The 17,283-nt window shown below is 39.2% G+C and overlaps 1 protein-coding gene across 2 annotated transcripts in view; it reads left to right on the top strand.

The window, feature by feature from the left end:
• The window catches only part of Abca13 (ATP binding cassette subfamily A member 13), a 439,574-nt gene that overhangs the window by 391,047 nt on the left and 31,244 nt on the right, over positions 1–17,283 (top strand). For both annotated transcript variants that reach the window (XM_076938134.1, XM_034509530.2), the window contains 2 exons: positions 4,423–4,526; positions 10,367–10,459. In XM_076938134.1, coding sequence (XP_076794249.1) covers positions 4,423–4,526; positions 10,367–10,459 — 197 coding nt within the window. The remainder of the gene's footprint in view (positions 1–4,422; positions 4,527–10,366; positions 10,460–17,283) is intronic.

Raw genomic sequence — 17,283 nt, 5'->3', positions numbered from 1 at the left:
AAGCCAGATAAAGTGAGCAATCTTTCCTTATGTAAGTTGATTCTCTAATGTGTAGGTATAGTGATGGAAAGCTGTCTAACACATTCATGCATCATGGATACAGAGGGAGGCTGAGAGAATTCTACCAAGTGACAGAACAGGAACTTGTCCTTAAGTTAAGGCAGCCTGTCATCTCTCTGAGAATAGCCAATTCAGGTTACTGTGGCTAAGAAAAGGGAATTTTCTATCAATAAGCAGAGCTAATTCCTGTGCATTTAAAAATTGGTCTAACTGTGCACAATCCTATTTAAATAAGTGAAGAATCTCGTTCCTATGCCATTGATAGGATTCTAATCACCACAGTCCATCCAAAGTTTAACCATAGAAGATAGTTACAGGAGAATTAAAAGTCATCTTTTTATATTATTGCTTACACATGAAAATAGCATTTCCTTGGGGGAAGTCAATGAAGACCCAGAAGATATATGATAGAAAAAAATGATTTTGTCATTTACTGGCTGGACTTAGAAACTCTGTTTGCTCTTAGTTTACTATTAAAAGGTCCAATATCAATGCTATTTATTTATATATTATATATATCCAATATAATAAAAGAATATGTCTCAAAGAAGTTGTCTTCTCTGTGTCTGTCTCATGGAGATGTTGAAAGCAGTAAATTAAATAATCCATATTAAGTGTATAATCTGGTGTCCTGTGAGTTACTGTGACAATTCAAGTCAGCTAATTAAACCAATGCCTTGATATTTTCTACAGAGGCAAGAAGGACAAGAACCAGAAAAGTTTTGAATCACCCATTCAGCTTCCTGCCTGAGCAATACCAGACCCCACTTTCTACTTTCTTACTTTTTATTCAGTGCACATGTATCACTAGATTTACAGAAAAGACCAAGTGTTTGTTTTCCTGTTCAGTCTTCCTCACCTATTTGCCTTCTGCTTTCTTCTTTGAGGAAAGTTGATGGCCAGAAGCTCTTAAGAGATATATGCTTAATGCTCCCTCACTGCAAAAAGCAGAGACATGCATCACAGAGCTGGGCAAGATTTCTCTTAAAAGTGGTTCAGATAACAAGTACTTGGGAGTTTATTGAAGAGGAAAGCTTCAGGTTCCAAGAAACTTCAATTTATTTGCTGTTCTTCAATAAATGATGTCCTTTCTAGTACCATAGATCTTTCTGGTGGAGGCCATTCTGAAAGTTTATAGAAGTAGAGGTTTCATTTTAAAAACATCACGCTTTGCTTTCCTTACCAGATTGCCAGGAGAAACCAAACTAGTGTGAAAATGTGCCCCTTTCATGCAGTTTTATTGAAGTATCATAGTCTCAGACACACACACACACACACACACACACACACACACACACACACACACCCTACCAAGCCCTTTTGTATTGCTTAGAGCTGACTATTTGGGATTAGATAACTTATCAGGAAATTTGTCCCTGAAGAAAACTGATTCTTCTTTCTCTGCAACCATTGATTGCTTTAGTTCTCCATGAAGATGTTGGATCTTATAGAATCTTCCCCTTCCATACTGATATCTAGAGTGCTAAGTTTGTTATATAAGCAATCACATTGTTGATATTTCATGGGTGCAACTTCCCTGTATTTCTAAAAGACACTATATGACAGCAGGCGTTCTGGTCTTTTTGCCCTTATAATCTTTATTCCCCTCTAATATGATGTTTCTGAGCCTTAGGTATAGGGTGCATTTTATCAACTGGGGCTAGCTATCCCCTGGTCACTAATTCTCTACATTGTGACCAGTTATGAATCTCTGAAATAGTCTCCATCTGTTGCAAAAAGACGCTGAACATCCATCTGTTGAAAGATCAGAGTTATACTTATCTGTGACTATAAGGATAAAAATAGTGAGAATTTTGTTTTCTTTAAAAAAGACAAAAATATTATGGGTATACGGTTTTGTTTTAATCCCAGGTATGAGGATAGTGGGCTGCTTCATAGAAAATGACTGTGATTTGCCTTGCTCTAGCAGGGTTATGAATTTACCAGCTGCAGATAGTTTCTGAGAGTATGTGGTGTTTGGAATTCTGGGGACTTTTCAGAAGATATATAAATGCTAGAGCCCATAAAAGGAGCTGGTTGGCTGGTTAACTGGTTGGGTGCTGTTGGTTGTGGTTTATCAAGTAGTCCTGTGACAAGAGATGAGAAGAAAAAAATTAGATATCTTGATGACAAAGATCAAACTTGCCCCAACAAATTTGACTTCCCTAACTAGCAAGAAATAGTCTAACATCATTACCTCTGTTTCCATCTATCTTTTTTTCTCTCTCTCACGTAGTGTTCGGGGGGCTGAAAGGGAAGAACAAAAAGGAATGGAGAAGGGTAGAAATTTGGTTACAGATAAATATGTAGAATAGAGTTAAATTTACATTGGTATAAAAAATGGCAGTAGCAGGTTCTCTTTTAGGGGCTATGTTGTTTCTAACTATGAATCATTGGATAAGTTAGCAATGGCAGGCCTGAATAAATACCTCAAGTATAATTAGACAGATAACAGTGCCACTATTGTGTCACTGGGAATATCTGATCAGGCTAGTCATTAATGAGGTCCCTACGCTTTACATCTGGGTAAGACTGCTGATTGCTTTTCTTTCTTGATGACTTACACAGCACCTTCCGATACTGTGAGTGCTAGTCTTCAGGGAGGAGGCTTCAAGGGCAGTTCCATCTTGCTTCCTCCAAGTCCTGCCCAACATTTGTGTTGTTTTCAGCAATGGTGTCTTATTTTAAGTTCTAGGAGGCAAGCAAGTTTCCCATTGCCTGACCCTAATACTTTATTAGTTAGTTTATGTCTCTTAGGGTAGCATATCACCCCTTGTGTCATGTCCATTGAATAAAGGAGCATAAACATAAAATAATCTTCCCACTGTCTTTTTCAAACATCTTTAGCGTTTCTTTCCCTCCTTCCTTTCTTCTCCTGCTGTAATCCCCAGTTCATGTCCTGCCACCCACTGTATTTTTTCTGTGTACCTCACTTCAAAGCACCTATATCTTTTGTGCTTTCTCGAGAGCTTCTCATGTTTGATCCATGTATCTGATGTTGGGCACTTCCACACAGTGACTGATGTGAGTACAGATTCAGTAGGTGTGTTAGCGCATGCCTGCATGCCACCATTCTCATCTCATTGTCTTTGATTGAGTACACATGAGTGGACATGCAGGCTGCCATGGTCATGTGGTTGCTCCCTTTATCATCAACCTGTTTTGACTGTTCTTATTTACCTTTGCTCCAGTAATAAGAAAGAACACTCCTTTTCCCCAGGAGTGCTTTTTACATTGTCCACCTGTCTTTTCCCTTTCTACGGTGAGTGGATAATTTTAAATAGCCTCTGTTTATGACTCTTTCACTGGCTGGATCCGGTCTGCAGTTAATACTCTGCTACTCTTATCATTTTGCCTATTGATGTCCCTGCTTCAGAATTACCATCAACTCCTCGTACCTCATTTCTGTCTTCTTTACAACCCCTGTTTGGTTCGTGTATTGTTTTTCTGATTCTCTTGGCTTTCCTAGTTGTAATTATTTGTATCTCACTGAGTTTTCTGAAGATAACAATCTCTAGTCTTCTCACCCATGACACCATTCTTCATTATGCTGAGATTGTTACTTGAACATTACTGTGTGCATCTGGTGGCATCATAGCTGCATGGACTCTTTCCTTGCTGTCTCAGGTCTGAAGCAGTCACAAGAGTGTTTTAATAACTACTTTTTGTAGGTATACCTTTACCAGTCAGTCAGGTGAATGATTCTGGGGCCAGTCTACATGTGCACATACAACCTTAGCTACTCCTGGAAGGTGTATGTAAGTTTTTGAGGTGATATGCCTTCCCCAGCCCACAGAAGTAGGGCAGGGCTGAGAGCTCTCTATTTCTTTTCTTGGGGGCAATTCCCCATATATTCATCCTTGTATGTTCTCATCCTACAAAGACATGATGAATGTTTGTGAAGGTTCTTGTATTTGTTTTCCATAGGCATATCCTCAGGCACCCACTAAAGCAAAGAGCAATTGAGGCATACAGAGTAGCTGGTCCTTAAATACTGTTTAAAGGGGTTTAATGGAGGCTCTATGGTATAGAGAGCCTGGTCCTTCATCTTTTTTTGCTGCTTTTAGCCTCAACAAATGTTTCCTAAGACCTCAATAATTAAGGTATAATAAAAAGGACTGTAACTAGTTGCAATAATTAAGGCCTCTTGTGTGGTCCTCTGCAGGAGAGGAGAAAGCAACTCATAAGTGTCACTTCCCTTCCTTCCTCATTGTGAAGGAGGGAAGGAAAGCTAATAGAGTTCCCTGTTAGCATTGCAATGGGGGTTTCCTCCTGGCCAGAGTCTATTCTTATGGGACAATAGATGTCAGTTCCTGTCTGTGTTAACCAAACGACCAGCCTTGTGTGTTTTCTTCCTCTTAGGATGAACCCAGCTCTGGGATGGACCCTTGTTCTAAGCGGTACCTTTGGCAAACAATAACAGAAGAGGTTCAGGATGGCTGTGCTGCGGTGCTAACCTCTCACAGGTGACATTTTACTGCTTGTACAGTTGTACATTTTCCAGAAGTCACACATCTGGAATCCCGTACAAGCCTTTCAAGGCTGGCATCTTTCCTGATTTCCCTCACGTTTTTTCCTGGTTTGCAAGCCCATTGCCTTTCAACAGCAAGCAATGTTCTATTGTCTGGCCGTGCTGCAGTTTATTTATCTGCTCACATACTGACAGATGCTTTGATTACTGACAAGTTTGGGTAATTACGGGTAAAGCTGTTATAAACATCCATGTGCAGGTTTTTATGTGGATGTTTTTCAGACCTTTTGAGTAAATGCCAAGTAGCTTGATTGTTGGACTGTGCAGTGAGCTGATGTTTGACTTGAGAAGAATCTCCTTTTTCCTTTGATGGTAATACAAATTGAACCCAGAGTCTCACATATACTAGGCAAGTGTTTTACTACTGAACTATACGTCCATCCCTCATTTACCTTTTCTTTTGAGGCAACTCATCAAAGCTGTCAAGACCGGCCTTAAATTGAGTTCTCCTGTCTTAGCCTCCCAAGTCACTAGGATTATAGACCTTTACTACAAGGCCCATAGCATCAGTTCTTTCTTGTTATTTCGTTGTGAACTTGTATTATACTATACTATTTAGTTAGAAGACGTTAGACATGGTGAGTATTGTTAGATTCTGTGTTCAAGTCTCTTGCTGGGAGGCTCCACCTCCAACAAGCTGGGTCACTTCTCCAGCTTCTTTCTTCCCCTACTGAAGTTTTGTTTCACTCACAAATGTTTCTCAGTCTCCTCGGCGATTGGCTCCTGATACATGGTTTCTTTAGAAATGTTCTTTAATTTTCAATATTTTTCGAAATTTTTCTAGTTTCTTTCTGCTGCTCTCTTTTAATTTAACTTGATTAGGCTTGGCAAAAGGTTCTTTGTGATTCTTATCATTAAAATTTTTCTAGAAGCATGTGGATTACCTATAACAGGGAATGATAAAGATAGTATAGTCTATTTTTCCTATAACCTTTTTATTGAAGAATGGACACATTATATGACATTGTATCTATAAACACTGAAAATAAATTTGCAGTTATTGCCACATTTTAATGTAATATTTGTCTATTTTGTTTCATTTTCTTCCCCTGAGACTTATTCCAAGACTAGATGGTTTCTATTGATGTGAAAATCCTATGATTCTCCCCTCTCCCTTCTTGAAATTGGGTGTAGGTTTCTGGTGAGCTCTTTAGGTCATCTCCTGGCCTGCCCTCTCAGGCCCAATGTGGCCTGCTGACGAATCAGGGCAGGAAGACAGTGGCTCACAACTTGCAGGTACAGATTATCATCGTGTCACTGTGCAGTGGCTTTTTGGCATCGTCCTCACAGAGTTACATATATTCATGCCTTTGGTCCATTCCTGAAGTTCTGAAATGGCTGTTTTCTTAAATGTGTCCAGCTTTGTTGTTGGCTTTATAGACATTTGATTATTTTTCTCACTCAGATGTAGCCAGAAGTACCACAGCTGAGTTTCTGTTTTTATTTTGTTTCTCTTCCCAATGGAAAATTTTGCTGAAACAAATACATTTGATAGTTATTTGACTTTATAATAATATGTACATATTCTCGCTTTAGATGTTTACTCTGCTCTGGAGTTTTAGCAATTTTCCACTGATTCTGATTACATCTGTTGCTGGCGCCAGGCTCGGGGCTTGAAGTCTAACCATGGGTCCTTAGATGGAAAAAAGCGATATAATGATGAAAATCTTTTTATTTCTCAATATATATATATATATATATATATATATATATATATATATATATTTGCACATTAGTAAATAATTATAAGCTATTCTCTCAAAAAGACCATAAATTATTGTAATATCTCTTCTACATTCTCCTATTCATTTGCTTTCACATCAATATTACACATTTGCATATATACAGATTGATTTCTCTTAGATTTCTCCTATTCACAGACTATAAAGACATAAATAACTCAATTGAATGAAGACAAGGGGAGGCCTGTATAATTCTGTGATTTTTTAATTAACTTTTTACTTGTTTACATTTCAAATTATATCCCCCTTTTTTGTTACCCCTCCACACTCCCCCATCTCATTCTCCTTTCTCCTTCCCCTTTGCCTCTATGAGGGTGCTCCTCCACCCACTCACACACTCGCATGCTCTAGAATCTCTCTACATTGGGGCACCAAGCCTCTACAGGACCAAGGAAGGGCCTCCTCTCCCATTGATGTCAGATAAGGCCATCCTCTACTACATATGTATCTGGAGCCATGGTTCCCTCCATGTATACTCTTTGGTTGGTTGTTTAGTCCCTGGGAGCTCTTGGTGGCTCAGTTGATATTGTTCTTTGTGTGGGGTTGCAATCCCCTTCAGCTCCTTCTGTCCTTTCTCCCTAGCTCTTTCATGGGGGTACCCAAGCTCAGTTTGATTGTTGGCTGTGAGTATCTGCATCTGAATTGGTCAGACGCTGGTAGAACCTATAGGGAACAGCCATACTAGGCTTCTGTTGGCCACCATCTTGGCATCAGCAATAGTGTGGAGACTTGGTGTCTGCAGATGGGATGAATCCCTAGATGGCCTTTCCTTTAGTGTCTGTTCTACTTTTTGTTCCTGTCTTTCCTTTGGACACCAACATTTCTGAGTTAACAAGTTTGAGATGAATAGATGGCCCCATTCCCCAACTAGGAGCCATGCCTATTACTAGAGGTGGCCTATACAGGTTCTGTCTCCTCTTTGTTGGGGATTTCAGCTAAAGTCATCACCACTGGGTCCTGGGAGCCTCTTGCTTTCCTGGCATCTGGGACTTTCTAGTGACTACCCCAAGTTCTTCATCCCCCACTGCTACATATTTCTGTTCACAGAAGGTCAGAAAATCGATTCTATGAGTTTTATGCAATGTTCTCCTCTACATATTCCTTAACACACAGCATTTTGGGAAAAAATGGGAAGAAAAATGGAGAATAAGAAGGACATTCAGCTTTCTCCTCAAACACCCAATGCCAAAGTTCCAGCACAAAGCTTTAAATCACAGTCTCAGCTCATCACATATCTGTACCAGGCAGTATGACCATGCAGGCAGAAAAGTTCATGCTTACTTTGTTTTTAAGTAAATGGCCAATGGTTGATTATACTGTTACCATGTTCAGGCTATTTATAGTCTTCTTTCTATAAAATAAATAAATAAATAAATAAATAAATAAATAAAATTATCGAATTCTTTGCCCTGAGCTCTGGTTGGTTTTGTTGGACCAACATGCTATAGTGCTCACGTGTTCAGCACGTGATAGAATCCAGGAAGATCTACTACATTATTCACTCTGAGGTTGGAACTCACGCTGATACTGATGTGGCCATCTGTTTGTCCAGAGTACATTTAAGAAAGTAACACAGGAATGACTTGATGTTCTTCCCACAATGCAATCAGAAACCTGTTAAACACATGTTGAAGTCAAACTTGGATTAATTTTTAAGCTTTGCTTACAGAGGTACACTTTTGTAAATGACTGTTGAGTAGTGCAGATTTAAAAGCCACAGAATCATGTTAAAATGTGAGAAACTTAAGCAGGACTCTTTAAGGAAGCCTGTGAGGTCTTCAGTGTGAACAGCCTTTTCTGTGTGCCTCCCTGTGTTCTTCACAAACTTTCTATTTCGCCTCACCCTGATTCACCTGAAATTCCTTCCTGTGGATTAGTCAAGGAACGAGCTGAGGTCTCTATAGAGCAGGGATGTCCTCAGGCTCTCAGCAGCAGTCCTCAGTAGAGGTATCATAAATAAGTGGTTATATAACTTGCAGTTTGCATTTCCTAGTTTCTAGACTATGAATTGTTGACAAATATAATTTTTAAGAGGTATGGCATTTTTATTCTACTGTTTATATGTGAGATGACCCATTTTGAATTTCTGAAGGAAATATCTATAATCAACTATACACTTTATTGATTTGACCACTCATTATTTTCATTTGAAATGGAATAAAAGGGAAAGGACATTTGCTTTGCAATACAGTACTTGGGATTGAACAGCTCATGGTCTATTGATTTATTTTTTTAAATTGTTTAGTAACTATTTAGTGTATTAAATTGGGTTTTTAATTTTATTAATTCTTTGAGAATTCCAGACAATACATATGATAATATTCATCCTCCAACTCCTCCCAGATACCCCTTCACCTTCCTCACCTGTCCGATATAGTGTCTTCAATTTTGTATAATCCATCAAGTCAGGTTTGTTCTGTTTATATGGTTTGCGGGAGTCTGGCTACACACTGGTGCATAGTTGACTTATTCAGGGTCACACAACTGAAGTAAACCTATTGGCTAGGAGTAGGTCTTAATGGCCTCCTTCTCTCTCCTTGCTGGGATTTTACCTGGCTTGGGCCTTTTGCAGATTTTCTGCATGCTCTCATAATTACTGTGAGTTCTTATGTGTAACTGCCCTTTTTTGTCTAGAAGATGCTGTTTCCTTCAAGCCACCAACAACCACTGGCTCTGACCTTCATCCCCATCTTCCACAGTAATTCCAAAACCTTGAGCTAGTGGGTGTGATATAGACATCCTGTTCAAGGATGAATATTCTGCAGTGTCTTTTAAATGCTAGTTCAGTGGGTTCTGAAACTCATGTTAGAAGACTGGGATTTTAAATTGTCAAGTATATCCAACTTCTGTTTCCTCCAGAATTTCTTCTATATCACTATGTTTAAAAAGTGCATTCCCATACATAAATTACTTCTGTGTTTCTACCTATGGTATGCTTGAGCCTCTTTTGTTCTAATGCCATTTCTCTGGTATGAATTTAATGTTCTCCATCTTTGTAACAACCTGTTCTAGCAGAATCTTCTCTCACAACTTTTCCAGTTTCCTTTCTCTAAGTAATTCTAAGTTTTCATTTTCATGGGGGTTATTGCATTTTGATTTGCATCAAATTTCATCTGCATATTTTAATTTATGACTCATAGTTATATAGTAGTTATAAATTATAAATCTTTATAATGCTATACTAATATTAAAATAATCTTATAATTTAAATAAATTAGAGTTACAAGGTAAAAGTTTATTTCTAGTATTTTTGTATTGTATTTTACATGCTATTAAAATACAAAACGTTTTAAAAAATGTGGAGTCTGCTCTAATGAAATGTTTTTTTAAAATAGTTATACATTCTTTTATTAAAATAGAATGACATCACTTTCCACCTTTCCTCTCCTTTCTCCAGTCCCTCTCATGTCACCTCATGGCTCTCAAATTGATAGCTTCTTTTTCTTTACTTATTAATGACACACTCATGTATATTATGTATATGTCTTCACACATATATAAATAGAACTGGTAAGTCTGTTTTGTTGTTTGTGTGCATATGATTCCCAGGCTGACCTCTTCGTATTGGATAACAAATAAGAGGGCCCATGTTTATTCATATTCGGATTATAAGTTTTCCATTTTTGAAATATTCCTCCTTTTCCTTGTTAGTGATTCTATTAACTCAAGATTTCATGTCTACTTGTCAATAAAGTTACATAATTCTCTTTGTAAAGAAACCACATGCTTGTTAACATCTCTTATACACGTATTTTGTAGTTTTGAAGATTGTAAATAGTTCTCTCCTGCACTTTCTTATTACTGATTATTCTTCCAGGCACATAGACATGCTAATAATTCGCTGATGTAATTGGCCACTTAAATACAACCTTCAGAATTTTAATAACACATTATTTCATTTTCATGAGTGTTCTATAGTAAAAGTTCCATAATTTGGGCCAATGGTAGTTTTACATCCTTTTTATGTTTGAAACTTGAACAAGGTTCACACCTTTAGGACACAGCTCATTTCTACTTGTTTATTTTCTCACAGCATGGAAGAGTGCGAGGCTCTGTGTAACCGGTTGGCCATAATGGTGGATGGCAGCTTCAGGTGTCTCGGGCCCCCTCAGCACATCAAGAACAGGTATTGAGTCTCTTCATCTGTTTCCGTGTTTCTTGTCAATCCAGCAACATGATGCCCTGTTGTAACAAGTGCTCTTTCCAAACTGTTTGGTCCAATTAATTTCTCTTGGCATTCAGTAGTGGATGAAGGTCCTGGGAAGCTTAGGGGCAGTTAAAATGACTATAATTATCAAGTCAAAGACACAGCAATTCCCAGGCAGTTTCCTTAAAACATTTTGCTTTATTTTTCCCAGAAGGCACTGTGCCCTTGTTGTTTTGACAAAAATTGTGAAAAGAAGATGATTGCAGGGTCCAGATTAAGTCTAGAGGAAAAATGACCTCCTTGCTCACAGAGTGCTTCATCAAAGCATGGTACCACTATATACCTCACCCACAGGCAGAGTGTCAGAATGCCTGCTTTACCATAAAATGTGTTTAGAAAGGTATCTGACCACACAAGCACAAGAAAAGGTCATTGTGGTTCCTCATTTTTATGGCAAATGAAGAGCTAAAAACTTTTTCTTGTGTTTATGTTATGTTAGATCTCCCCCTATTAATCTTTTCTTCATTTCTTTCTTTCATTTACTCCATGGAAGCTTCATTATTTTCTGATGAGTTTCTGTGAACACTTGTTATAATGCTTGTATTTTGAAATGCCTTAAATAATTTTCCTTTACTTTTCTTTGTGTGTGTGTAAGAATATGTGCACATCTGTGTAAGGGTATGTGCACACATGTGTAAGGGTGTATGCGTATGTGTATGTAAAGGTGTTTGTATGTGTCTATTGAGGCTGAAAGGGACATTGGATACTTTGGACCCGGAGTTGCTGGTTTGGGTGAGCCATTCAGTGTGGGTGCTGGAATCTGAACTTTGGTATTCTGGTAGAAAGGTAAGGCATCCTGGCTTCTGGGCCACCTCTCCAGCTCCATTGAATGATTTTCTAATCTTAAATTATTGAATCATAATTTTTATAGAGAGAAATATAGTCTTTTCCCTTTTTATTGAACATGGTTTATCACACAATACATGCTGATTACAGTTTCCCCTTCCTCTATTCCTCCCAGATCCTCCCTGCTATGTAACTGTGTATACACACATGTGTAATGCGTAACGACCTTTCTTTTATGAAAACCATTATTACTCAGGAAGGAAATAGCATACGAGGGGTGGGTGACATGTTTCTAGTGGGTCCAAGTGGGACAGTGTGGTAAAGGGTGGTCCACCTTGCTGTATCTTATGCTTGTGTCAAATGCTCAGCATTTGACAGATGAACCCATTAGAAGCTGTTGTTATTATGTGCTCTGCTAACCTTTATTAAGTATCATCAGAAAAAAATAACACTTCACACTCTGTAACCTTTATGAATGCTTGTATAAAGTTTTATATAGCCTGTTCAGATTGTCAGGTGATTTATTAATTCAAGTCCAGCTGCCTGCCTTTGGCTTCTTTGCTGAAGTTGGCCACAAACATCAGCGGGAAGAAGCTCATAGGAAGAGACATCCACTAGCTAAAACCATCTGCAGTCTTAACAGTGTCTACCCATTCTAAATTTTGGTCCTGATAATGTGAGTTGTAGGTTGAGGCCCAATTGCTGGTAGATATAAACTATAAAATTTATTCAACAAGACCTGGTTTGTGGTATAGTCACTAGGATATGAAAGTGAATATAGTTTTTAAGAATACAGTTTATATTCTTCCATAACAAATAAGCCTATAAGAAATAAACACATGCAAATACTATTGTTCTGAAAACATAAGGGATTGCTCTTGAATTTCTATTCCTTGGAGTCAATAACACCATGTGAAATTGATGTGGAAAAGAGAAACCGATGTAGGGACACTTCCTTCTCTTCTTTATCCTTGTAAATAAAGGAATGTAGGTGTCAGTAGCTTCATGTAAGGAGCAAGGAGCTCGCTCTTCTCATCCCTAGCCCACCTCCCTCTCTGACTCTGTAGGGGCAGATCCCAAGAACACGGATATCTTCCAGCCTCAGTTGGTGGCAATGAATTTTCTGCCCATTCTGTGTTGGATCAACTTGCCTATACAGTGTCCCATTGCTATCCTGATTCTCCCTTCCACCGTATATGTATTACTTCTTCCCCTAAGATTTAAGCACAGCCCACATGCACCCAATGATCAGAGAAGGTCCCCTGAGAATACATGCCCATTCTTCTGCTGCTATCTTGACACCAAATCTCACCTCGTTGCTTGCTCAGACCAGATTTTTTTTCACAGCTTTAAAAGTTCTCCCTATCAGGAATCAATACCATTAAAAAGACAATGTGTTACTCAACTTTCCCCAAATAGGGGCCACACAGGCCATGTGGGAGACCTTGAATGTCACTCTACAAATAGTTAATGACATTAGGAAAAAATGTACACAAGGGCCTCCAATGTTTTCATTGAAATCAGGTGACATGGTTCAATTGTACATCAGATTAGAAAGACTATGGGATTTGGGCATAGATAACTAGGTGTGAGCAGAGGCACCATAGTTTAAAGGGCAGATGAATGACAGCCTAGTTATGAAGTCCCAATTGGAAGGCAATGGGATGGTGGGCACTGCATCAGCTGGTTTTCTTATGAAACAAATTTATAGGAGGACTTTCTTTCTTTAAAAGCACCTCTCTAGTTCATCTAGAACTAGTAAGCCCATCCACCCCTGAACACACAAAATAAACATAATTACCTGTCCCAGGATCACTGAAGTTAAGGCTTAGGGCCATTAACGTAGTGCCATCAGCTCTTCACTGCCCTATGAAGGTCACTGGTGATAATGTATACAGGAGGAAGTCAAGATGCTCAGACTTTGCAGAGGTCCTGGACTGCCCCTCCATTTCTTGGTGGAGTTTAATCTTTCTTCCCGTAGTGACTGTCACCCCAGTTCCATTCTGAATACCATCTATTTGCAACATGCAAAGGTTATGGAATTGTAGCACCAGAAACTGTGGTTCTGGACTCAGAGCCACTCACACAGGACTCTGTGTTATGATGACCATTGCCTGTGGCAAAGGACTCAGAAGAAAGGGCAATAGTGGACCCCCTAACCGAGGGTATGTGTGGAAAGCAAGCTCTTATTTTTACTTCCATGTTGGGTGTTACCCAAGTTGTAATTTAGGAAATGTTATCAACATGAGGGCTTTCAGTAAATATGAAGCTGTTTTGCTTTTGACATTTAATAATTTCCTTAGCAAAGGGTCTGTAGGTTGCCTGGCAGCCTATATCCATTTTGGCACTCACAGTTTGAAGCACATGGATGCCAGGTGACATCACATGGGCTCACGGGGCATGAACCCTAGATATCCTGAATACTGTGGCAATCTGAGCAGGAAGAGTACTTTAAGTTTTAGGAATGTGGATGTCTCTCATACCTTGAAGAATAGAAACACTTGGAAAAAAGAAAAAAAAAAACAGATTAAATACTAGATTCCATTAGTTGAAAACCTGTGACTGGGGAATCATAGTAGGAGAGCAAGTAGAAAAAATATATATATATTTAAAAGTTGTCATGAAAGGAAGTCCTCAGGCAGAATAAACTTAAGATGGAAGATGGGTTGTGCTGAATATTCCTCGGAGAGCTATGGGCTTTGGAGGCTTACTAGGGTTGCTCAAATGGCATTGCTTTCCTCGTAGATCAAACAATTCCTTTTAATGTGAAGTTGTCTTGTGAATATAAGATGCTTCATAGGTTCCACAGACCCTGCAGCAGCCCCATTCAACTGCAACAACAACAACAACAAAAAAAAACCAAACCAAACAAAACCAAACAGAAACACTGACAGATGTCTCCCAGTGGCCCACTTCAGGATAACCTTGGCTGTGTCATATGGTTCTTCATTCCATTTTCTCATAAAACATACAAATTTAGATGCATCAAATTGGGAGGATGAGGACTTAGATTTCCAGAAGAGGACTGGACAATGGTTCCTACCTTTCCTTACTTCTTGGCTGAGAGGAGAAGAGATCATGTAAAGAGAAAGAAAGAAATGGATGTCTTTTTTTCCACAGGCTTATCTTTTGTGGCCTGGGCTGACCTTGCTTTGCAGAGCCTCTAGGGTCCTTATGAGAAGTGCACCCTAGTGTAGCCCTTTCATGTGATTTAAGGATCCAGCCTGAAGCCGAAGGGCTGTGCACTCTCTTAGCCAGGGTTTCTTGAAGGGTCCTTTTGTGCTCTTTTAAGTCCATCTGGGGCTTGTTATGACTTGTACTCTCTCCTGGACCTCCCCCCACCAGTGACTACTCAGTAGTTCCATCACAGATGCTCAGGGTCAGTCTTCCTCCCCCAAGTCTCTGACCTTGCTGGTGCCCATCATTTTCCCCTGGTGCCTTTGCCTTCTCCTGGTAGAGTTGGCCTCCTTTTTACCTTTGGTATATGATTACCTCTCCCTTCCAAGTGACCTACTTGATCAAGTTTAATTTCCTTGAATCTGCCTCCTTATAACTTGCAGCTGGCATGTTCCAGGAGAACGCAGGCTTTGCTCTTTATCTGCCTCAGCATTACTTTGTGCTCTGCATCTGTGTTATTTAATTCTGTTCTAGCACAGTGACAGCCTGTGCTAGAAGCCTTGGCTTAAGAATATGCAGGAGAGCTATACCAAGAGGAACATACATGGCTATAAAATGATTAAGCTTTGCTTCATTAGCAGGGTTATATAGTCACAGAAATCACCCATGCCCTATTTCCTAAATACTGCTGTTGTGCTTTATTCTCAACCCCTGAGCTTTCATGGTATAGTTTTCTAAGTGTCTTTTTGATACTTGTAGGTAGATAAAAAATGACTTGAACCTTAGAGTTTGAAAACCGAGATGTCTTTAAAGTGTTGTTTGTACTTATGAGCTGCGATCCAGCCAAGTTCAAATTTAAAAATTACATAGTAAAGCTCTGTGGTGGTTTGGATGAAAAATGTCCCCTATAAGCTCATGTATTTAAACACTTGATCAATCGTCAGTTGACAGTACTGTTTGGGGAGGTTAGGTAATGGGAAATTAATGGAAAGTATGTAATTGGGGCTGAGGACTTTGAGGGTTTACAGCCTCACCACATCTCAAGTTCTGTCTCTCTTTCTACTTCTTTGATGTGATTGGCATGTGATCGCTCAGCTTCCTGCTTCTGCCTTTTGCTGCTATGCTTCCTACCCATGATGGACTCTTGTCACTCTGAAACCATGTACCAAATAAACTCTTCCTTCTGTAAGCTGCTTTTGGTCACAGCAACAGAACAGTAAATAACACACTCCATTATGCTGGTGGGAATCACTTTAAAGAGTTATCTTGAGTCTTCCTGGTTTTGCATAGTACTGATTGCTTCCAATCCTGAGAGTAGTGGAGATGGGAAGATTCTTTCAAAACAGATAATGACTTCCAGACGGGCTTATAGTGCCTTTTCAGGGGTAAGTGCTCATAGGGGAAAGACATGCTTTTCCTTCCTACAGATTTTGACCTCCTTCTTGCTCCTCCTTTCTCTCCAGCCCCTGTAATCTTTGGTCAAAAAGTCCTTCCATCCATACTCCAGCCAGTGGGACTATGGCAAGCCAAACTTTGAGAATCTTCCCAGGGCACTCCCCAAATGCTTTTTTAAAACCTCCTCTTTTTGGCCTTTGTTAAAAGAAGAATTTAGCTCCTTTTGGAGAATAATCCTTTCTCTGATCTATCTTCTCCTTCCCAGGAAGCTGGATTCCTCTTAGCCCCTGATAAAAGTCTGGCCTGTTTTCTTTTTAGATAAGGACAGGTTACAATGTAATGGAAGGATCTTCCTTAGATTCAGGAGTCCTTAAGACATTCCATTCTCTTTGTTTTTGCCCCCCCTCCACCTCCACTGGCTTATCAAAGGTAAAACTTATGATATTTCAAGAGCAAAACTCAGACATGATGTGGTTCCATCTCTTGTGTTACTTGTATTTTTCTTTTCTATTCTTTCCTCCCCAAGCCACGTAATCTCTCATCTCTCCTGGTTTATCTGGTTGATGTTCATTAGCTCTGTCCAAAGTCCTACAGTATACATGATGCTGCAATATTTGTAACAAACAAAGCTTAAGGTCTCTGTATGGAGTGAAGACTTTATTCCTCACTCTGATCCTATGGAATAACTGTTTATTGTGACTCCCACTTTGTACATTCAGGAAAAAAAAAAAAAAAAAAAAAAAAAAAAACCGAGTCATGAAAGATCTGAACAACTTTCTCAGGGTCACATGATAATAACACCAAGAACTGGAATGTGAACTGCAGCACTTTGGCTCCATTTGATTTGTGATTTGTAGTCTATTTTGATCCTGACTGGGGTGTCTCATGCCTGGGTGGAAAGCTAACATGCAATTGCTGCAGAGCAGAGTCACAGTGTCTTCCCGACTACTAAAGCACACCCCAGAGCCACACAGATGTGGACTGACACCTACTTTTGTTGATGAGTCTTCAGTTACAGGTTTACATTCATCTCTTTGTTGGTCTGTGTGCTGATAGGATGTCTGTGTCTTTTATATTTTTATCAAGAGTCTATTCTTCCGCTCATTTCCTGTCTCTTGAAGATAGGTAATTTATAAGCTCATTCTTTGAAATGATTCCACAAAACGTTGTAGACATTCATCATCCTTTTCATCCTTTCCCACCTTTGAAAAAAATAAATTTTCTTTATATTCTGTGTCTGTTTCACATTTTAAAATATTTACTATAAATTTGCAATTATGTGGCTTTTAAAAATTTATTTGTGGGTTTGTGCATATGAGTGCATGTGTTTTCAGAGGCTTCAGATTTCTCTAGAGTTGGAGTTACATAGAGGTGATGTGAGCTGCCTGGCATGGGTGCTGGGAAGTGTATTTGGGCTCACTCAGGGAGTACTACTCACTTTTAAC

The sequence above is a fragment of the Arvicanthis niloticus genome, chromosome 7 (assembly GCF_011762505.2).
Source record: "Arvicanthis niloticus isolate mArvNil1 chromosome 7, mArvNil1.pat.X, whole genome shotgun sequence".
Classification (NCBI taxonomy): domain Eukaryota; kingdom Metazoa; phylum Chordata; class Mammalia; order Rodentia; family Muridae; genus Arvicanthis; species Arvicanthis niloticus.
This window is presented reverse-complemented; position numbering and strand designations above follow the sequence as displayed.